This window comes from Aulostomus chinensis, chromosome 23, assembly GCF_037954235.1.
Source record: "Aulostomus chinensis isolate RoL2024-O1b breed Wild chromosome 23, RoL_Achi_v1.0, whole genome shotgun sequence".
Classification (NCBI taxonomy): domain Eukaryota; kingdom Metazoa; phylum Chordata; class Actinopteri; order Syngnathiformes; family Aulostomidae; genus Aulostomus; species Aulostomus chinensis.
The window spans coordinates 5,755,612-5,777,221 of record NC_141342.1 but is presented as its reverse complement, the minus strand read 5'-3'; the positions used below and the strand labels follow the sequence as shown (position 1 = coordinate 5,777,221).

Below are 21,610 nucleotides of genomic sequence, written 5' to 3'. Positions count from 1 at the left end.
CCCCGTTGTTGCAGGGACCTGATCGGGCCCCTGGAGTCTGTATCGGCCTCATGGTCAGTGTCAGTGCTGGATCTGAGCATCCTGGGCCGGATTGTTTCCGCTGCTGCTGGGAAGCCGACTATGAGAGGGAAATCTGTGGGAATCCAGCAGGTTGAAGCTTTAAACTTCATTCACTGCAGCCTCTCTGGTTCCTCCTGGTTCTTCTTCTCTTCTCTCTCTGACCGTCTGAACATTTCCTTGTTGGAGCTGTTAGGCATTAGCTTGAACTGCTGAGGTGCCTGACAAACATATGAACACAATATCCATCGCCTCTCTAACGTCAGGACGCACACCCATTCTCTCTCAGCCGACTTCAAATTGTGTTGCACTGATGGCAGCTGGTGCCAAATTGGAAGAAAATCATTTGCTGGAGAGTCGCCAGGAGCCTCATTACCATCACGTAGCTTTCTTTCCCCGCTAAATGCATTCTGTCCCACCGAGGAGTGGTTAGCCAGGGAGATCAGGCCATTTTTCTCCATCATCTTGTCATAAGAGCCGGAGAAAACCCCGGCGGCTGCCTGAGGAGCTGAGCGCCTGCTGTAAGTGCCTCCTCTCTGGCTGCGCAGCATCACTCATGGCCCCTGAAGCACTCCGGGTCCCCCTCGGTTGTCGTTATGACGTGAGATTGAGGAAGCATCCATTACCTGATCGCACAGGTGACGATCGTGTGATCATTGAATCTCATTTCATCCATTTTTTTCCTGGCGATTATCAATGAGGCTCTGACAAATTGATTTTCTCATTAAAAAAAAGCTTAATCTCCCCAACTGACGTCACTCCTCTGAGACCCACGAATTAAAACAAGACTTTATGAAAATGCTTCTCTCTCTCTCTCTCTCTCTCTCTCTCTCACACACACACACACACACACAGAGTTTTAAACTGCTTTTTGATTATGAAGGCCCCTCATCATTTGCGAGCACGTTCCCATGTTCTCTCTCATGTAAGGATTATATTAATATTTTAGTGTAATGTTTTCTCTCAGGCGTCTGCAGCCAGAGTTTCCTCGCCGCTGGCGTGCTTTCGTTTACAGGAAGTGACTAAAACAACTCAACAGCAGCAGAACGTTCTGTTCACTGCTGCTGTTTTCTCTTCCACTGACATCATGTTTTGCTTATTAATCATTTTCACTGTGAGATTCATTTATTCGCTGCTTTGGTTTTGTGTATTTGTGTGTAAAACATTTTTAATCCCTCAAATTCCAGTGAAGCGCTTGAACTGCCTGTTGCTCTGTCTCCTCTTCAGCTGCACGTCCAGGCCACAGGACGCGATGATGTCATTCAGCCACAACTTACACTGGATTTAAAAAATTAATTTCCATCTGCACACAATTATAGCTTCCATATTGGAGTTCAGCCTGTGAATCAACTTCGTCATGAAAGACGAGGACAACGACGGAGAGACACCCGTGAGTCGGAGACGTCAAAACACTACTTGGACTGCATTTAGGCTCAGGACTGCATTCGTACCTGGGGGGCCGTTGAAGGAGCCCTCACTGGTGTCAGGTTCCCAATAATGAAGTAAACAGATGAGTGGAAAACTGATGAATGTCAGATAAAACACAGTTTATATCGAATTTATAGGTCGATAGCCTACAGTTGATATGGAGTGGAGTTTATACAGAACTCTGAAAGTTGGGAAAAGATGATCCCATGACATCCATTCCTCCATCCATCCATCCCCTCATCCATCTGTCCATCCACCCATCAATCCATCCCTCCATCCATCCATCCATCAATCCATCCATCATCCCTCCATCTTCTCCCTCTTCTCCTGTTGAGGGTGGTGGGGGTGGAGCCTATCCCAGCAGCCTTCCCCCTGGACAGGTCACCAGTCCATGGCAAGGCCAACACATAGAGACAGACAACCATTGGCTCTCCCAGCCACGCCTACGGTCAATTTAGAGTCTGGATTAACCTGGTCCCTCTTGATGTCTTTGGACTGTGGAGGAAGCTGGAGTACCAGGGAGAACCCAGCAGGAACAGGGAGAACATGGAGACTCACCCAGAAAGACCCCGTGCTGCAGCCGGGGCTCCACCCACAACCTTCTTGCTGGGGGGCCACAGTGAGGACCACTGCTCCACCGGGCCGCCTCTGAAAGTAGACATGCTTAAGGAAATTAAATTTCAGACGTAAGTAATACAGTAATAACAATGCAAAGAGGAATAAAATACAATAAAATTCCAAGGTAAAGTAAACAAATAGGGGATAAGACACAGAGGTGACAGTCAGAGATGTTGTTCTCATGGGTAAAAGTCGCCATGACCTCTGACCTTAGTGAACATTCAGCTGACAGCTCATTGCTTCAGTCACGAGCTTCATCTCTTCGTCACCACGATGCTCAGGGGTCCTCATCATTTGAGTCCTATTAGCTGTGTAAACAAGCTCCGCCCCTCCTTCAGACATGGTTAACCTCTGTTCTAAAAGGTGTTGGCAGAACCAATTCTTCAAACAGGATTCAGTTGTTCTGTTAAAAACGCTCCGTCCGCCACCTGGACGTCGTTGGAAGCGGAAGCTGGAAGAGGAGCTGCTTGGAGTGGCCGTTATTGGAAGCTTTCGTTCGTATTTCCTGCTAAAGTGGACCAAGGTGCAGAGCAGCGAGCCGACGAGTCTACGAGCGCCCAGCCTCGTGCTGACTCATCTGATACTTTGTTAATGTTGGGACTCTGAGTGGAAGAATTCCAGCTCAAGATTAAGATTGATGTTCTCATTCAATGGTCGAAGCTCATTTTTAGCAGCAGCTACCGTTTCACATTCCTCATGAGGAGGCCGAGACTTGGTTAAACCTCGCCTCGGTTCAAGCCTCTTTGAGAAGAAATGGTCAAAGGCAGAGTTTTGCCCTGCTGGATGGCAATGACGGCGGCTTTGTACCGCCCATCCCGCCCTCCCCTGACAGGAGCTCCAACAATAACAAAGACACCTTTGGTGTGTGACGATGACAGGCAGCGCCGCGAGACCTGCGTCATCGGCCTTTGTGGCGGCTGCAGCTTCGCTGTGGCAACTTGTATCAAGCGCTCTCTCCAGGCGGAGCCGCTTCATTTTCCTTTGTTATTTTTGTCAGTGAATTCTTATCTCAGCTCAGTCTCCTTGTCTCGCTCTCTTGTGTGACCACCAGTCCTTCGGTCACAGAACCTGACAGGAAGTGCAATTAAAGGAAAGAGTCTGAACTCCCGATTCATTCCAGCGCTCCACTTGTGGTTGCCAGTGGAAACCTGGACACTTCAGTGGAGGCTGAAGATGCAAACAAGCGCAGCAGCCTGAATCGTCTCTCCTCTCTCGTGTCCTTGTTTCAGCTCACGTTGACCCAGAGGAGGCCCAGCAGCCCCTGAGGCCAGAAACCCTTGTGAAGAACCAGCTGACTCTGATGGGTCTTCACCAGTCTCAGCTCCTAAATCCCAGTTAACACATCCGTAACAAACAAGGGTGGTTCAGTGGCAGAACATTCTCCTCACTTTAAAGGGAATGCCCCAGGCTGACTGGGCTCCGATTGTTGCTAATAGCGCTGCGTTTGAGTGCTGCTACGACCGCTGAGCACCGACGACTCTCTGGCGAAGGCCCAGCTCGACCTGTGAAATCGACTTTTCGTTCAAAGAGCCCATTAGCACTTCAGCAAACACATATTATGAGAAGAGTTAAGGTCAGAGTGGGCAGGAGCCGTCATGTGACTACATTTAATTAAGACAGGAAGGATCAGACACGCACATTCAATCAAGAGGGTGAGGAGCAGAGGTAGCAGCTTTATTCAGTTGTTGCAGATATACAACAGTGTTTCTAGTTGAAAAAATATTATTAAATACAGAACGGCTTTTTTATTAAAGAATAAATAATAATTCACTGCCTACAAAATGTAGACTGAGCACACAGTGAGAAACAATAAAACCCCTCTGCTAGGATTGTGGTGCCATGACTTGGACGGACAGCGAGGACGAACGTCTCCTTCCTGAAACCTGCGGCGGACGGTGACAAGAAGCTTCTGATTCTTAACAAGGACGCGCTCATGCAGCTTTGGTGAAGTTGGTATCTTCAGAACATGAGGAGCATCTTTTCTGTTGGCTCTGAAGGTGCCGTCTGCCTCGGTGCTCATCCGTGATTCGTCAGACCTGAGAGGGGGACTTGCTTTGAGCTGCATGGTAATAGTGACACCTAGTGGCTGTTTTGCAGAGCTGCACTCAAAGCCTGAGTTTGAAGCTTAAGTTTTAGTATTCACTTCAGAAAATAAATCCCTTTCTTGATGGACTTCATGCAGAAAACAGGGACAGTCAAATCCATAAATCTAGAAGATAATACAGTTCAAGAACACTCATCCTTCAAAATAAAGAACCTCATGCGTCAGGGAGCGATGTCACTGACTCAGTGCGGGATGTTGTAGTCGGTGGCTCGCCACCAGGCATGCGCAGAGTTCAAACTGTAAAGTCCAAGCAGGTTAACATCCAGAGCAACACAAGTTACACTGGTTTGACTGGTTCCTCCTCAATCATGCAGATTTATCACCATGAATTCTGGGGGTTTGTCATCACACTTTTCAAGGACAGGAATTTCACTTTGATGCTGTTTGCTCCGTCCATCTGTTGGAGAATCTGATCAAACACTCGTCACCACCAACTCTCTCAGACGAGCCGACGGGTTCATTCAAGTTTCAGCCTCTTTCGCCGGCGGGACGTCAACGATCCCCCCCAGACACAAACTCTGCTGCAGGTTCTGGAATCAGAATTTAATAATAGCGAATTCCTGTTGAGTCCCAGATCGCAGCTCTGAGGTTGCAAAGACACCACAAAGCTTCTGATGTCAGACTACCTTCTCATGGTCTGGGTCCTCTGCCAGGGCAGAGAGGGGACCGGCCGTATCCAGCTGGAGGTGACCAGGACCGGACTCGTTCACCTGCTCCTCCAGCCTCTCCTTCCTCTGTCCATTCTTCCTGGAGAACTCTGCGGTGATCTCAGCCAGACTCTTTCCCTTCGTCTCTGGCAATGTGAGCCACAGAAAGGCAGCGGACACCACACACACAGCTAAGAAAGGCAGGAAGCAGAAGTTCCCCAGACTGTTCACGATGAAGGGGAACAACATTCCCACCAAAAACAGGCTGATCCACATGAGCGAGCCCGCAACCATGTACGCTGCCGGCCGAGCCGACTGGTCAAAGATCTCTGCGGGGAGGACCCCCGTCACACCCGCAGGGCCCAAGCCGAAGCTAAGGATGTAGGCAAAGACGCATGCCATGCTGAGGTAGGACATCCCCCGCACCCCCAGGCTTAGACACACGAGAGCTACAGTAAACACGACCGACCAGCAAGACATGAGACTGTAGCCTCCCACCAGGAGGTACCTGCGGCCCACTCGTTCAATCAGGAAGTTGCTCAGGATCGAAGCAGTTAGCTCGGATGCTCCTGTACCAATGGTGACGTACTGGATCTTGTCCGAAGGGATGCCAGCCTCAAGAAAAATGTAGGATGCGTAGAAATAGATGGAGTCATTGCCACAGAGCATCATGGCGCTGCTGGCAGCCATGACCGTCCTGAGCTGGGCTTGCAGGTCCCGATCACTGAAAAGGGACCAGGGTGTTCTGGCAGAAGATCCAGATTTGAAGGCTGTGGATTGTTGCTGCTGCTGCTCCTGAAGCATTTCCTCCATCTCCGTGGCGGGGACATCTCCGCCACGCAGTCTCCCAAGGGCCCGGACACATGCCTCCCGGTCGCCCCGGTCAATAAGAAGGTATCTGGGGCTTTCAGGGAACCAGGGTAGTGTTAGCAACTGGATCAACCCCGGCAGAGTGTTGCTGGCAAGTAAGTAGGTCCAGGCAGGCTCTGCGCCCAGCAGCTCAGTCAGCCCCACGACCTGACCCAGGAAAATCCCAAATGCAGTAAACACAGCTGAGGAAAAAGCCACGGCCCCTCGGAGGTGCTTGGGGGCACTTTCCCCGAAGTACATGGGTTGGACATTCATGCTGACGCCTGAGTTCATTCCCACCAGAAACCGAGCGAGGATGATCAGCTCAAATGACCTGGCTGCCTTGCACATGAGCACTAACGCAGCACCGACAAACAGAAAGGAGTTGTTCAAAAGCAGAGACTTCTTCCTCCCAAAGCGGACTGCCATGGGCCCCGCCAGCAGGGCCCCCAGCAACCCTCCCAGAGGGAACGCTGAGACGATGAGAGTCCACACCAGGGTCACCTGGGGAGTGTCCAAGCCTCGGCCCCAGCGCTCGGTGTAGGTCTGATTAATGAAGCCCTGGATGTAGCTGGTGGGAGCGTTGATGATGGAGATGTTGTAGCCGTACTGGAGGGTGCCGCCGATGGCTGCAGACACCACAGTCAGGGCCAGAGTTCTGCTACTTCCTGAAGGCTTCTTGGTTACTTCTGTTTCCTCAGGGTCTCCAGGTGAGTTCAGGTGAAGCATGTCAGTCCCAGCTGAGAGAAGACAGTCCTCTGTGTCCTGGCGGTGGAGGCGTTGCTCGTCTATGCATCCAACCTCTCCGTGAATGGGAACCTGTACAGAGCAAGAAAAATGACATTGCACCGTTGACACTGGTTTTCTGGCACCAGGATGATTTCTTCCCCCATTTTTTTCTGCAAGGCAGGTTTCCCTCCAACGTGTGATCCGGCTGGTAGGAGAGCAAATATAATTTCTGAGGTTTATTGATGATCGTCACATTTAACCGGGAAAAGTGTTATAAGACGTCATGATTCACAGTAAGGCGCATTAAAAGATCAAGATTGTCCCAAGAGCTCAAGCTGAGGGAATAGTTCACATTTGTAGTCGCTTCCTACTCGCGTTGGGCCTTTTGATTGGCTGAAACCGAGCGACAGCGCTTACGTCATCGCTCTGCGGCTACAAAGATAGCGGATCGGGGGAATCATGTAAGTGAACGCAACAACTTATTTCCTCGCTTTTTATAGGAAACGTTTGAATGTGCGAGCGAGCAGCAGCAGGCGACCCCTGCGTCACTGCACGTCGGCCTCAAACAGGAAGTGCGAAGGCAGTTTTATGTCATTTGCTAATTTGGCTAATTCGTGTACTGCAACATGCTAACCTGGATGAAGAGGAGCAGGTGTGCTCGTGCGCGGGTGTGTAACAGTCACGGTTCAGGAAAAACAACTAGAAAACCTGACTGCGATTATCAGGACTCGTGTCGCAGTATGACCTTCCAGGTTTCAGGGAACGCTAAGTTTGACTTTATTATTCTCGTTGAAATAGAAAGAAAGACCAGCGAGGGTCAGAATCAAGCAAAGTTGATTTCTTCCGGTGTGTTCGAACGTGTGGAAATCCCAAAAAGTAGAATTCAGAGCTTTTTCTCCCACATCGCATCAAGACGCTGAATTTCCACGTCACTTTTGAGAAAATCGACCAATGTGGCAGATTTGCTCATAGAATGAAACTGCAGGTTCATAATTGTGTTCATGATTATAAATGATATTCCGAACAGTTCCTGATGAGCAGAGAAACCTCAGGGGTACTCACATTAGTAATGCCCCCCCCCCCCTCCAACAGGGCGCCTTCTCCCACGAAGAGGAAGGAGGATGACAAGAGTAAACCACGAGGTAAGGAGAGATCCGGAGCAACGAAAGATGCTGCTGATAAAGACCGGGCCAGAGAGAAGAACCGGACGCGGCGCAGCGCCTCCAGCGGGAGCAGCAGGTCAGTTCTGCCCCACCCCTTTGGCCCCCCTGAGCCGGACTAACAGTCTTCATCCACGTTTGGACTGTGAACAGAAACTTGTGCAGGTTAACTTCCCTCCACTCTGAAACCGTTTCCAGGTCCAGTTCCAGCTCCAGCAGCAGCTCAGGTTCCAGCTCCGGTTCCTCCAGCGGCTCCAGCTCCTCGGCCTCCAGCCACTCAGGCTCCTCCAGCTCCCGCTCCTCGTCGTCCTCCTCCTCCTCCTCCTCGCCCAGCCCCAGCCGACAGCGGCACAACAACAGACGACGCTCACGCTCAAAGTACAAGATTCACCCCTGAAAAACTCTAACAAAAGAATACACATGCAGTACTTGTAGTGTTGACAACGCAAAGATCAGGTTTCTCTCATTTTCAACTCAGATTGTGACTCTGGTGTCCACTTGGCTTCCTCCAGTAAACGTACCTTCCTTGTGTCACACCTGCTTGATTAAATGAACGTGTAACACGTTTGAACCATCATAGGGTGATTTTATGTCACAGCCTCGGCCGTCTGCTCGACCTGTAAACATGCAGGGCTGCACCGAAGTCACATGCAGCCGTTGTGCAGCTGTAAGCATGAAACGTGGCCGCCGTGACATCACCAAAACCAAGGCCTCAGATTTCACTCTGTTACAAAGTCATTTACCACGTCTGGCGCTCAAATCCCCAGACTGGCCTGTGATGATGATGATGATGAGTGTCTTGAGTCAAACCTAATCTTCCTTCGTGAGTTCTCTCTTCTAACTAAACATGAATCTTGTGCATGGAGAACAGGACGCTCACACGCTTTGAGAACAGTGTGACTGGTTTCTCTGCATCAAAACTTTTTGCAGGTCAAAATCTGCAAAGAAAGACGACCGGGAACGGAGGCGGAGGAGCCCCACCCCCAAACCCACCAAGGTCTACCTGGGCCGGCTGACTAGAAACGTCATCAAGGTGCGTGCTCAAACACACGGTTGAGTGCTGGTCCGTTACTATGACTACACAAGAATACCCTGTCTACTGGGTCACGGTTCGAGTTTCTAGTTCTAGTGTGGTACCTATGGCAACAGACAATGAAGATTTCCCCTGAAATCTATCAGTGACCCCCCCCAGAACACGAGAAGATCATCCAGCAGTGACACGTGTCACACGAGAGGGTCCTCAGAGAGCGTGCGCCTGTGCCGGGGCCACCGTTCCGGGGCCACCATGCCGGTGCTGACGAAAACCAAAAATGCAATTTTACATGTTTAACAGATTTAACCCGAAATGTCATGAGTTCCATTAAAGAGTGCAGACGTCCAAGTCTGGTGAGGTTCAAGCTCATGCAGATAAACAAGGACAACCAGGACAACCCTGAGACAACCAGGACAACCCTGAGACAACCAGGACAACCCTACCACATCCATGACCTTGTCGCTTCTGTTATGAGTCAAAATAAATTTGAGTGTCAGTGCGATATATTCTGCTAAGATGCTCCAAATGTTCTCTGTTCCTCTGAAGGAACACATCCAGGAGATCTTCTCCACCTACGGCAAGATCAAGATGATTGACATGCCCATGAACCGCGTCCACCCCCACCTGTCCAAGGGCTACGCCTACGTGGAATTTGAGACCCCCGAGGAGGCAGAGAAGGCGCTCAAACACATGGACGGAGGTACTGGGAGGCGCGGTGGCAGCGTCTTTGGCTCTGAGTCTTCATGAGATGTGCTGAAGGTTGTTTTCTCCTGGGTTGTCCTGTTCAGGTCAGATTGACGGTCAGGAGATCACCGTCATAGCAGTGCTGGCTCCTACAGTGCGCCCTCCCCCTCGCAGACTGTCGCCGCCCCGCAGGATGCCACCCCCACCGCCGATGTGGCGGCGCACTCCACCTCGCATAAGAAGAAGGTGAGGAGCAAATGATGGCACCAGGAAATGATAATTAATTCACTGTAACGCGATCCAACAACTGTTAGTTCTAAACTAGTACGAGTAACACTTCACCCTTCCTGTAACTATTAGTTCTAAACTAGTACGAGTAACACTTCACCCTTCCTGTAACTATTAGTTCTAAACTAGTACGAGTAACACTTGAGCCTTCCTGTAACTGTTTGTAGTAAACTAGTACTAGTAACACTTGACCCTTCCTGTAACTATTAGTTCTAAACTAGTACGAGTAACACGTCACCATTCCTGTAACTATTAGTTCTAAACTAGTACGAGTAACACTTCACCCTTCCTGTAACTATTAGTTCTAAACTAGTACGAGTAACACTTGACCCTTCCTGTAACTATTAGTTCTAAACTAGTACAAGTAACACTTGACCCTTCCTGTAACTATTAGTTCTAAACTAGTACGAGTAACACTTCACCCTTCCTGTAACTATTAGTTCTAAACTAGTACGAGTAACACTTCACCCTTCCTGTAACTATTAGTTCTAAACTAGTACGAGTAACACTTGACCCTTCCTGTAACTGTTAGTAGTAAACTAGTGCTAGTAACACTTGACCCTTCCTGTAACTGTTAGTAGTAAACTAGTACTAGTAACACTTGAGCCTTCCTGTAACTGTTTGTAGTAAACTAGTACTAGTAACACTTGACCCTTCTTGTAACTGTTTATCTGTCAGTCGTAAACTAATTCTAGTAACACTTGACCCTTCCTGTAACTATTAATCTGTTAGTAGTAAACTAGTACTAGTAAGTGAAGCCCAGACACAGTAGTTATGTTACTAAAGTACCCTCATTATAAAGTCTACCCTTCATCCCATCTTCATTCTGTAATCTCTCCTAGATCTCGCTCTCCAAGGCGACGCTCTCCTGTGCGCCGCAGGTCTCGGTCACCTGGCCGCCGCCGCCACAGGTCCCGCTCCAGCTCCAACTCCTCCCGCTAGACACCAGGAGACCATTTAAAAATTTTTTTTTTAATGTTTATGTGCCCCACACCTTCATCATCCTCGTTTCCTGGTAGACTGTTGTGTGCTAACGCTGTATGCTAACTGTAAACTGCGGTAAAGCAGCTGTGAAGAGGAGAAATTCTCCCAGGGTGCAGGGGCACACGCCCCCCCCCTCCCCTCTGTGTGGAGAATCTCTGGAAAAACACGTCACGTCATGGTACTTGGTGACCTGTTGAAGTACTTCTGCAGGTACCAGTACTGGCTGTCATGCAGGACACGTCTACACTTGAGAGACGAGGCCGGGAAGTTTCCTCTCTAACTACATCCCTGTGACCACGACCACACCATCAACCTCATGGCAAATTCAGGTGCACCTCGTAAACTGAGACTCTACGCGCCAGTCGTGTAGTTAAAACAGAAGGTTTATCATTTTCTTCTTTGAAATAAGAACGCCATGACTTTATTCTTCGTTCACCACATGGCTTTAATATTTACATGAAGACATTTTGACCGTCGGCTAAGTTGCATTCTGCCATCGTCAGCGTGGTTTAGACGCCTGGTGCTTGTCGCCGTCTTCACCCTGAGTGTTACCACGCTCAACGTGTGACGCTCAACGAGTCTCTGCCAGACATTTGACGGTGAGCCGGAAGGTTCATTTTGGCCCCTGGTTCTAATTATCCTCTAGCTGTATTTCTGTTGATTTAACCCCCCCCCCCCCCCCCCGAAACTTCTCCTTCACCGGGGGGGGTTCTGTGATGGGTGTGTGTGTGTGTGGGTGTGTGTGGCTGTTGACAGTAGTTGTGTTCTCAGTAGGTTTTTATAGCTGGATATGTGTGTAGTTCAGTCTGCAGTTTGACAATAAAAGTCCTGGTGAGAAGTTCAGAGACGTTTGTGTGTCTGGTTCGTCACCAGGGAGCCTCTGAAGCTGGTTCCTTGCCTCGGCGGTGGGCGTGGCTTATCCTAGTAATCAGACAGGCTGAAACCCCAAGACTCCATTTTAAGATTCCGTCAACTACAATGAAGATGCTCAGGAAAATCCCTCATTCTACATGCACACATAAATACAAAACTTTATTGAGGGTGAATAAACCTCTCCATATCTTACAGTCTTCCATGTACAGGAGCGGCTGCATCCCCTCGCCTCGACGCGTCTCCTCACCTTGAACGTGCTGATGGGTGTTCAACCATCCAAGTGTTGGATCAGTCCAGAGCGGCCCGGTGGGCACAGGGAGCCGGTGCAGTACATCAGTGTTGACAGTCTTTGTCTGCCTGGAGGGGGGGGGGCTCCACCAAGTCCTTGAATCCCAGTTTCTCTAAAGGCTCCTTTGCCATCAGGTGACTGGATGTGAGACAGAGCTGATGGTCACCAACAGTCATGGCATTTAAGAACATTCACTTCCAGGCCTGGAAAACATTTGACCGATAAATAAAACCAGGAAAGGAAACGTTCCTTCCTGAACTCTGCTCAAGCAGCGAAGGACTCAAAAAGGCGTCGCCTGGCAGAGGCACTCGAACACACCTACACTTTCGACATGCACTTTGAATTTATTATTTACGTGTGTGTGAAAGCAGGAACTGTCCTGTGACTTGTGTGTGTGGTGGTGGGGTCTTACTGGTCCATCCGGCACTCCAGGTAGTCTTTGGACTGGAGTCGGCACCTGGAGTTATCGAAGGAGTTTTCCCTTAAGCATTTCATGAACGTCTCCTTGAAGGCTTTGCACTCACCTGAAACACCCAAACACACACTGGGCGTGAGCCAGTCCACATCACACACCCCCACTCGAGTGAGTGGGGGGGCACGCCGCCTGCCTGCCTGAGCTCCTCCAGGTCAGGACCACCAACACGCTGTGCTACTGGTTTTTATCCATCTGCAGTATTGACAGAGCGAGTTCCTGTCTGAGGAACTACGGTGTTTGGATCAGTGACATTAAAAAGATCAACATTTAGTAACATCATGATGCAAGTATGTGAGCCCAGATTTAAACACCTGAAATAAAGTGACCACCTTCTATAATCAAACATTCAAGTGAGTGGGTGAGGCTCTGGTTCTGGTTCTAGTTGGGCCGGTCGCGGTACTGACGAGGGATCCAGGCCTCGGTCCCCCCCCCCGCCGGCCCACCACTCCTGACCTCATCGTTCACTGGCCTCAAATCAGTCTTAGGGTTACAAACTGGACTGTTTCTATATTACGATACAGAGGAAGCTCCATATATGGACGTGCCGTGTTCCGGGTGAGTTAGCCACCGGCTAACGTTTAGTTTTTTTTAACTCAATTTGGAGAGCTCCGGTAAACTCAGGGTTAAAACGAAACTCCATCTATCGAAAGGAACCTACCGAAGTGGTCCAGCGGGAAAGAGCCTTTGTCAGGGGGGCGAGGTTTAAAACTCTTCGCTCCGAAGTTCATGGCAGACATGTTTGTTTACGAGTGGGAGACGCGAGCCCTCGCGCTGCGTTCACCCTTCAGAAGCTAGCCCGTCGAGGGAAAATGACGTCATGGGTCTTCGAAGGAAGGGCAGGCGTTAGTAATCGAATTGCTTCACAAATAAAAACTGGTCATTCATTCCTTTTAACACTTAATTTCTCTTTTGAAAACAGCCTGAGATCGTGACAGTGAATGTAATGTCGCTGTTAGCTCGTCTGATAGATCGACTGTGACGTAGCCGCACTGCTAAGACTTGAAATAAATTGTGCCGTGTAATTGAAAAAAATGAGTAAATACTTCGTTTCTTTTTGTATTTTATGAATGAATAATTGCAGCCGTCGCTCTGTTCCTCTAAACAGAGCGGACAGTTAATGAAAACCCGTCTTCAGCCACATTCTGGGGTTTGACTAATGAGTTGGACAGAAGATTTCTGAGGAACCGGATATCGAACCTGAGCGTTTTCTCTGACACTGAGTTGAACTTCCGGTCCGAACACAGTTGAATCAGTATTTTTTTCAGTATTCATTTATTTAAACTTTATTTTATCAGGTAAAACAAAATCAACAACGAAACGAAACAGTTGAGACTCTGACAATCAAAAACATGGACGTTTCACCGAAAATAGTTTTTAATCCTCAAGTACTTCACCACGACGTTGAAGCATTTACTTGAATATCTGCATTTTAGGTCGATTGTTCTTTTGCTTCACAACATTTTAAAGGACAGATTTAACTTTTTTCAACATTAATCTGAGATCTCATTGATCTCGAAGACAAAGATTCTGGATTAAAACATGGAAAACCGGATGAAGATCAGAAGATGAAGGCTCTGGAAGGTGAAGCCACGAACCTGTGGGAGGTCGCAGTCTGTACTCCTCCTTTTAGTGTCACTGAAATAAACCTTAATCCCTCAGTTTCATTCGATCGTCAAGTTCCAGGCTGAGCTCAGCCTCCGTTACTACCAAATACTCCTCTACTTGTATGTCAGTGTAATTCAGTAGTTCAGAGTATTCCTACTGTTACCAGGGTAGTATCTTTCTAGTATTTCTAGGAATGTACATGTCAGACAGACAGGCGGCCGCTGGAGGTCTCACTCTCACCAGAGAAGAGAGGATGGAGGAGAACCACTGGCCGACCGTCAGGAGGGGGAGGGAGGAGGGGGTGGGGGTGACGGGTGATTATTATGCAGTCAGCGAGAGAGAGCGGTAATAGAGCAATCAGAGAGAGAGGGAGGGAGGGACAGAGAGAGGGAGAGAGCGCGTCCCCTCCCGTCCAGATCGAGCTGACAGGTGATCGGGTGTGTGTCGGATGTGCTTGTGCAGGCTCGGATCAGCTCACCATGGCGCTGGAACCGGAGGGGAACAACCGGCTCCTGCAGGACGTGCTGGCGAGACCGGACAACGAGACGTGCGCGGACTGCGGCAACCCAGGTAGGACAGCGCGTGTCCTGCACCTCTGCATGTGCGCAAGGCGGTTAGACCCGAGCGGGTTCACATCGACCCGGCATGTTGGTGTGAACCGGACGAGCAGCGAGAAAACGCTTCTCTGCTGGCAGGTAGAGAGAGAAGGCCAGGACACCCTGGACCCTGCTCCAGCCATGAAACACTCCTGTGTGTGTGTGTGTGTGTGTGTGTGTGTGTGTGTGTGTGTGTGTGTGTGCCACAAGATGCCAGTTGTTCCTGTTTGCTGGTGTCATCTTCTTCCAGCTTGCCCAGTAATTACTGGTGTGCTTTTTTTTTGCTGTAGCTTCTCCATCCCCACACCTTCGCCCCCCCCCCCCCCCCTCCCCCCATCCCCTCCCTGAGATGGCTATGAACCAGTGAGTGGCTCCAGTATGGGCCCAACGCCCAGTGCTTGGAGCCGAGCCCGCCCAGGAAGCCTGTTCCTTGGCCCTGGTTCGGGCTCCTCTGAGGACCGCTGCAGCCAGCGTCTCTGCCTGGCACAGCTTTGTCTGGTGGGGGGGCACCGGGAGGGGGGGGTGGCCGGAGGCTGTCATCTTGTGTAGAAATAAGCGTTGCGATCGTTTTCTCCATGTCCTGGTGTGTGGAGCTCCTGGCCAGCAGTTTTCTGCAGGATTCTGTTAAAAACTTTGCCATCTCTGACCATCAGGTGTCGTGTGCTGCACCGCTGTGGCAGGTGCAGCAGGGGGACTGGTGCTGACCCCGGAGAGCACTGAGACCCCAGAGAGCACTGAGACCCCAGAGAGCACTGAGACCCTGGAGAGCGAGGAACGTAACTCCTCAGCTCGCTGGTCAGCCGTGCAGATTTGGGCGAATCCTTGTGCTTAAAGGAGCACGCCGACTTTTTTGGAAATACACGTTTGCCATCGTCCCCAGAGAGAGACAGGAAAACATTCCCTGCTCTCCCTGCTACATCAGGGCGCTGAGACCAGCCGACTGCTAGTTAGCTTAGAACAATGAATGGTGGTGTATGGGAAGTGTTAGCATGCCCACATCACATCGAGGTATGGCTTCTCCTCCATCAGCTTCTAGAACCTGCAGTTTAGCCCCTGTAAACTGGCTCAGTAGATCCAGATCAGGGTCTTGGTGTGTCCCGCAGTAATCCTGCTCCTCATCCTCTCTTAAAAAAATCGGCCATATTTAGTAGCAGCACTTATTTTTCTAATGATCAAACAAATCGTTTCATTAGCTGGACTGTTGAGGAGCGTCAAGTCACCCAGTTGGGAACGTAGTCCTGCTCTGACCCTCCAATTACAGCATCTCGGTTTTAAACTATTTAATAGCAAACCTGACCCGACATATTTATATCGAGGTATGCTAACCTTCCCATATATTACCATTCATTATGCTAAGCTAACTAGCGTCGGTCTCAGCTATTTCTCCTCTCTTCTCTGGGGAGGACGAGACGGAAGGGTCTTCCCAGAAAGTTGGCGTGTTCCTTTAAACTCATGAAATGTCAGTAGACGGAGCTGCACAGATCAGAGGTTTTACGATACGCATCCATCAACCAAACCATTATCCTGTCCCCTCCCCCCACAGCCGGATCAGGCATTCCCAGGCTCCAGATCCATATGTAATAATCATCAAGACATGAATTATTGATGCTGGTTCACTGGCTGCATCCCAGAAGGGGACAGGATCTTATCTCTTTCAGACTAAAAAGGTTTCATTACAACACAAATACCACAAATCATTTCAGCATAGTAAACAAGCTGATTGTACTTCAGGAGGTGGTGTGCGCGACTGTGGCTAACAGGTAGCCCTCCACTGACCCGCAGAAACAAGCTAGCTGGAAAGATGTCGGACTTTTGTTGCTCGTTCACAGACTTTGTAGTCAGTCACTTTTAAAAAGGTGACTTATCTTGTGTGTCGTCACCTCCAGGTATTAAAAGTCAACCTCATGGACCGCAGTGGTACTCAAGGTTCCTGGTGAACACACGCCAGCGTTACTGTGTCATGAACACAACTACACAGTTCCACCTACAAGCAGCGCTGCTGTTGTACTCCACAGCCCTTCACCATCAGCAGCCAGGGCTCCCAGACGTACCCACGATTGCAGTGCTGTTTAAACTGATAGTTAAAACCAAAAAGGGAAATGTGCACATCAAGCACTCACTAACAGGAGTCTTGAACACACAACAATGTTTTTCCCTCTGTATTACGAATGCAGGAAGAGCCAGCCACATGTACTGAAGCTAATGGAGACTGACAGCTAACAAAGGCAAAACCATCCGGAAGCGTCAGTTACAAACTCTCCAGCTCATCCTATAATCCAGGTCTTCTTTATCCAGCCGTACGATCCATAGTCCACAAACTCTTAGATTGGAGATGAAAATTAACTACAACACTCGAAGCTGTAGTTCATGCTAGCAGTTGTTTTTGATGCTAGCAGTTGTTTTTGTTGCTGCAGCTTGTTTTTAGCCTTCAGTTACCTTTAGCTTCAGCTTCTAAATAACCGTGACTGGCTCTTTCTGCAGTCTGAAGTCACCAAGAATTACTGGAGCAGGGACCGACACGAACTCCAGACGCATGAGCGGGTCCCACGGGGCCACTGTGTGTGGAAGGGCCCAGATGGAGCAGGACTTTCCTGCGGTGCTCGCTTCCACGCCGCTGCCAAACTCAGATTTCAGCTTCAATACCTCAGTGATTTTCAAAATATAGACTTTTTTTCTCGTTGAAGCTGCCCCTTGGAATTCTGGGTCAAATATCCTCCCATCAGTTCATCACTGATTGGTTAGCATCTGTTTTTTGTTTTTTTTAATTAATTTGTCAAATATTTGAATGTTGTAGCTGCTGAAGTTCACGTCAGGTCACCAACTTTCCAAACTAACATTGTCACTTCTCACAGATGTTCTGGTGAGAAAATGTATCTCCACTGTCACCGCACACACACACACACACACACACACACACACACACACACACACACTTCACGCCTTTGCTGAGAAACTGTCTATTAAACCCCTGTTTGTATGAGTCATCACGCCTTCGCCGTCATATCCCAGTGTGGCCTTGTAGACCGTGTATGAAACATGGCTGCCTGAAGCCCTGCTGAGAGCAGACCACATACCGACTCCTCTGGTGAAACGATTAATAATCACGCTTTAATTCTAATGACAAGCCAACATGGCGCCATTATTTAATGTGGAGATGACATCAGACAGATACAATAATTCCTTGTCAAACTCTGTATAGGAGTCAACATGAATGCATCTAGAAGAGCGGCGCCAGGTTGCATGATGTGTCCGTCCCTCACAGGTACAACATCCATTAACCAGACTGAATTCCTGCTGGAAGCAGTTGGAAACACACAACTCGCCGATCCTGCTGGTGCGTTTTGGGTGCTTAGTCATCCTGACACTGACCCTCGGTACCGTCATCTTTTTCCTGCTGCCTCGTCTCTGCTGGGGAGCTCAGATGAAGCTACAGAGGCAGAGACGCCCGGTTCCTCTGTGGCTCAGCAGCGCTCCGGTTCTGCCCTTCTCTAAGGACACTAAAAGGAGTTCTACTCACCCGAGAGACGCCTCGGCAGTCCTGTGAGGTGGGAGGAAGGTGCGCTAGAGCAGCAGAGCCGCGATACGACGGCTCGGTGGTGGACGCACCTGACTTTTTTCAGTTGGGAAAGTGTGAGAAACTTTTCTGCATTGATTAAAATTGATGCACATAAGTCAGATGTGGATGTTTCCACTCGTGACCACAGCACATTTTACTGTTGTAACGATCCACCTGAGAAGATTCAGTCAGCCTGAGGTTCCACTGCAGCATTGTGTAGCGCTAAGTAGCTGATGGCTGCTAGCGGACTGTGTCGCAGCAGCAGCTCAGTGGGTCTGGAACATTGTCGGATTCGTCACAGGAACTAAACATGTACATGCACTGTTCGTGCTCCTTTGTCATAAACTTTATACTTTATTCTGTTTCCAAAAAGAATTGGTGGGCGAAGGAAACGAGGCTTCAGTGGAATGTGATGAGGAAACCTGATATGATCACGCCAGACAGCGTCACACCTGATGTGCTATGGTTTCATACCTGATGAAACGCACTCGAGCCTGTCAGGGCTGATCTCACTGGTCAAAGTTCGCTCTCAGTCCTTTGCACCACACGTTACACGGTGGAACAGGTCGGACATTCGCTAAAACACAGGCGTGATGGGATGGCGTGCATTATTAAAGGTCGGCCTCGACAACACGACACACTCCTTCCTCTCATGGAGTGGAGCGCTGACACATGAGGTCAGGAGCCACTCGTGCTGTGTCTGATCATCCAGCTTCTAGCAGGCTGACACAAAGCTCAGTGTTGTGCTCAGAAGAGGCGACACTGGCGCAAATAAAGCAGCAGGACGCGCGCCGGCGTGCAGGTCACTGATGGAGGGACGACAGCTGGAGACGTACAGGAGGACGAGCTTTGACTCAGTAGGGGATCTCCGGTGATGTGACTCATCAGGACCAGTTGGCTCATCTCAGTGAGAACCCTCCTCCTCCTGTGCTGTTCTCTGTTTCTCTTGAAAGTAGTCATTTCTGACACAATGACACTCATGATGTCATCGAGGTTCTTACAGATAGCGGGACTACAGAAGTACAGAAAAACCCCTGCCAGGTCAGAAAGGGGATGTACACAACTCAAACCATCAGATTGTTCAAACTAAAGTCAGTGTCCTTGGAAGGCCGGCTGCTTACCGTCCACGGAGCGGCTGACATTCGTCATCGACATGCTTGCTTCCAAACATGGCTCTGTTGCTGTGACTAATAGGATCAAACTCCTGACTGAAACGCAGATTTCTGGTTCACCAGATGGAAAAGCTGAATCTGTTCATTAAAACAAATCCAGTTCAACTGACAAAGTCATCTTTTGGTTGGAGCCCCGCCCACCAAGAGATTCTTTTGTTCCAAAAATGCTGAGAAGACGACATGCAGCATTGTGATCATGTTTTTGCTGAGACATTTTTACTTTCTAGCAGAACGTTGTTCCTAAACAAAGCCTTCTCTAAAAACTCCAACAGAATAGCAGATAATCGTTCAACATCCCAGAAACGTTGTGAGGAAACTGCAGGTCGGAGGTTCCGTCTTAGCGAGCAGTAACAGGAGATTATTTGAAACGCTTGAACACCCTGAAAACATGAAATCATTTCCTGTGGCATTAATGGTTGACGTTAGCAAGCATTGGAGGAAGATTCCTGTAAAAGTAGCTACATCGCTATGCTAACAGGTGAGCTATGCTAACAGTATGAGGAGACACTGCAGTGTCTCAACTAAATGTGAAACAGCTCAAATGAAAATCCATCATCCATCCATCCATCAATCATCCATCCATCCATCATCCATCCATCCCTCCATCCCTCCCTCCATCTTCCCCCTCTCCTACTGTTCAGGGTGGTGGAGGTGGAGCCATCCCAGCAGCCTTCCCCCTGGACAGGTCACCAGTCCATGGCAGGGCCAACACATAGAGACAGACAACCATTGGCTCTCCCAGCCACGCCTACGGTCAATTTAGAGTCTGGATTAACCTGGTCCCTCTTGATGTCTTTGGACTGTGGAGGAAGCTGGAGTACCAGAGAGAACCCAGCAGGAACAGGGAGAACATGGAGACTCACCCAGAAAGACCCCATGCTCCAGCCGGGGCTCCACCCACAACCTTCTTGCTGGGGGGCCACCGTGAGGACCACTGCTGCACCGGGCTGCCCCTCAAATGAAAATATGTAATCCAAACCCTCACCATCTTAGCTTAGCATTTTAGCATGCTAATGTCTGGAGATCAGCACAAAATGCAAAGGCTGTCTGACAGGAGTGGCACCAGCTTTAGTTAAGTTAAATAATAACTCGTGATCTACCTGTGAATCCTGATCCTTCTCCTCAGGAGAAGAGAGGAGGAGCAGCGTTACTTCCTGGCAGGTCCACTGTTTCATTCACCAAAGTTCCTGTCATCGTCCATCGCTGAAATATGATTCCTGCCTTGTAATGGTGATCTCCAGATATGTCTTGAAACTTCATCCAGAGGAGCTGCGTCTGCTTCCAGCTCTGCTGAGCAGTGACTGCAGTCACCAGGCTGTGCCGGCGTGTCCAGAGGGAGACGCTGTCAGGCCGTCCACCCGTTCTTAGAGGCGTTCAGACTGGATGACTGGTCGCAGGAATCTGACACAGCTGCACACAAACTTTCTGTCTGAGCTGAAACTTTTCATCTTACGAATCTGAACCACATCTCTTTCCCCAACCTTGTTAGTTATTATCGTTCCACCTAACGGACCACAAACTTTAGAACCAAGAGGAGAACATGAAAGGTGTGGCAGCACTTTAAGAACATTGGCACTGTGTATAAAAAGCAGCAGTGGCACTCCATCGTCCTGGTTCCTACTTGTGTTCATCCCAGTAACCCTGCTGAGAAACACCTTCATCTCTGACTATGGTCTGTGTGTGTGTGTGTGTGTGTGTGTGTGTGTGTGTGTGTGTGTGTGTGTGTGTGTGTGTGTGTGTGTGTCAGTCGTGGCCACAGTAAGCTGATCTCCAAGAGAACTGTCTGCTACTCCATGAGCTCTGACTCAGGCAGCAGTGACCTCACCACTCAATGGCTGTTTGTTTGTGTCAGCAGGGTTGTGCATGTAGGTTTGTGTTTTCCAGGCTTTTTTGCTTGTGTGTGTATGTGTGTGTGTGTGTGTGTGTGTGTCATTGCAACAGATATTAAGATTAAATTTCTGACATGAGTATAGAATACGTTGATTTATAGATCTGTTGCATGTGATATGAATAAAGAAGATTCCAGAAACATGTCTCCTCTTCATGGATGGATGGACGGACGGGTGGATGAAGGCATGGACAGAAGGGTGGATGAAGGGATGGACAGACGGGTGGATGAAGGGATGGACAGGCAGGTGGATGAAGGGATGGACAGACAGGTGGATGAAGGGATGGACAGACAGGTGGATGAAGGGATGGACAGACGGGTGGATGAAGGGATGGATGATGCAGTCAAATCTTGCCTCTCCTCAACTGATCATTGAACTGTCAGGTTTTCTTCCCTCGCCAGGCTACAGAGGAACATAAAGGAACGCTGCCTGTGTCTGATTGGAACGTCTTCAAGAACAATCAGAGTACCTGTGATACAGTGACTCAGATGTAGCTCAACTGAACACCCACGGACGCCGCCGTCGTGTCACGATGTGCTCAGAATCCTTTTGTCTCGCACGCTCGCTCTCAGGC

General features: G+C 49.3%; 4 protein-coding genes across 8 annotated transcripts in view; 2 read left to right on the top strand and 2 right to left on the bottom strand.

Moving 5' to 3' along the window:
* Window positions 1–3,744: 3,744 nt before the first annotated feature.
* LOC147239270 (solute carrier family 2, facilitated glucose transporter member 11-like) lies at window positions 3,745–11,816 on the bottom strand. Of its 3 annotated transcripts, none has more exons than XM_086196385.1 (3): window positions 11,702–11,816; window positions 4,834–6,522; window positions 3,745–4,737 (listed from the first exon to the last, which is right to left on the bottom strand). In XM_086196385.1, the coding sequence occupies exons 2-3, from the start codon at window positions 6,430–6,432 to the stop codon at window positions 4,669–4,671; spliced, it is 1,668 nt and encodes a 555-aa protein (XP_086052511.1). In that variant the 5' UTR covers window positions 6,433–6,522; window positions 11,702–11,816; the 3' UTR covers window positions 3,745–4,668. The 3 variants fall into 3 exon arrangements, with proteins under 3 accessions (XP_086052511.1, XP_086052509.1, XP_086052510.1); XM_086196383.1 differs by lacking the exon at window positions 11,702–11,816 and adding an exon at window positions 10,405–11,091; XM_086196384.1 differs by lacking the exon at window positions 11,702–11,816 and adding an exon at window positions 7,495–7,849.
* LOC147239271 (RNA-binding protein with serine-rich domain 1-like) lies at window positions 6,826–11,501 on the top strand. The gene is made up of 7 exons (XM_086196388.1): window positions 6,826–6,893; window positions 7,525–7,671; window positions 7,791–7,970; window positions 8,523–8,625; window positions 9,172–9,325; window positions 9,414–9,555; window positions 10,440–11,501. Coding segments are annotated over exons 1-7 (828 nt in total). The 5' UTR covers window positions 6,826–6,891; the 3' UTR covers window positions 10,540–11,501.
* Window positions 7,893–13,033, bottom strand: cox19 (cytochrome c oxidase assembly factor COX19). 3 transcript variants are annotated; one of them, XR_015111670.1, is made up of 4 exons: window positions 12,877–13,033; window positions 12,156–12,267; window positions 11,702–11,881; window positions 7,893–7,995 (listed from the first exon to the last, which is right to left on the bottom strand). XR_015111670.1 is itself a non-coding variant. In XM_086196389.1 (3 exons), exons 1-3 carry the CDS (start codon window positions 12,953–12,955, stop codon window positions 11,788–11,790), a joined length of 285 nt encoding a protein of 94 aa, XP_086052515.1. In that variant the 5' UTR covers window positions 12,956–13,033; the 3' UTR covers window positions 11,243–11,787. The 3 variants fall into 3 exon arrangements, 1 of the variants encoding a protein (XP_086052515.1); XR_015111669.1 differs by lacking the exon at window positions 7,893–7,995 and adding an exon at window positions 11,243–11,518; XM_086196389.1 differs by lacking the exon at window positions 7,893–7,995 and having other exon boundaries at window positions 11,243–11,881.
* Window positions 12,987–21,610, top strand: part of LOC147239268 (arf-GAP with dual PH domain-containing protein 1-like) — a 25,191-nt gene continuing 16,567 nt past the window's right edge. Inside the window, exons 1-2 of the mRNA XM_086196386.1 lie at window positions 12,987–13,799; window positions 14,286–14,393. Of these exons, the coding sequence (XP_086052512.1) occupies window positions 13,784–13,799; window positions 14,286–14,393 (124 nt within the window). The 5' untranslated portion in view covers window positions 12,987–13,783. The remainder of the gene's footprint in view (window positions 13,800–14,285; window positions 14,394–21,610) is intronic.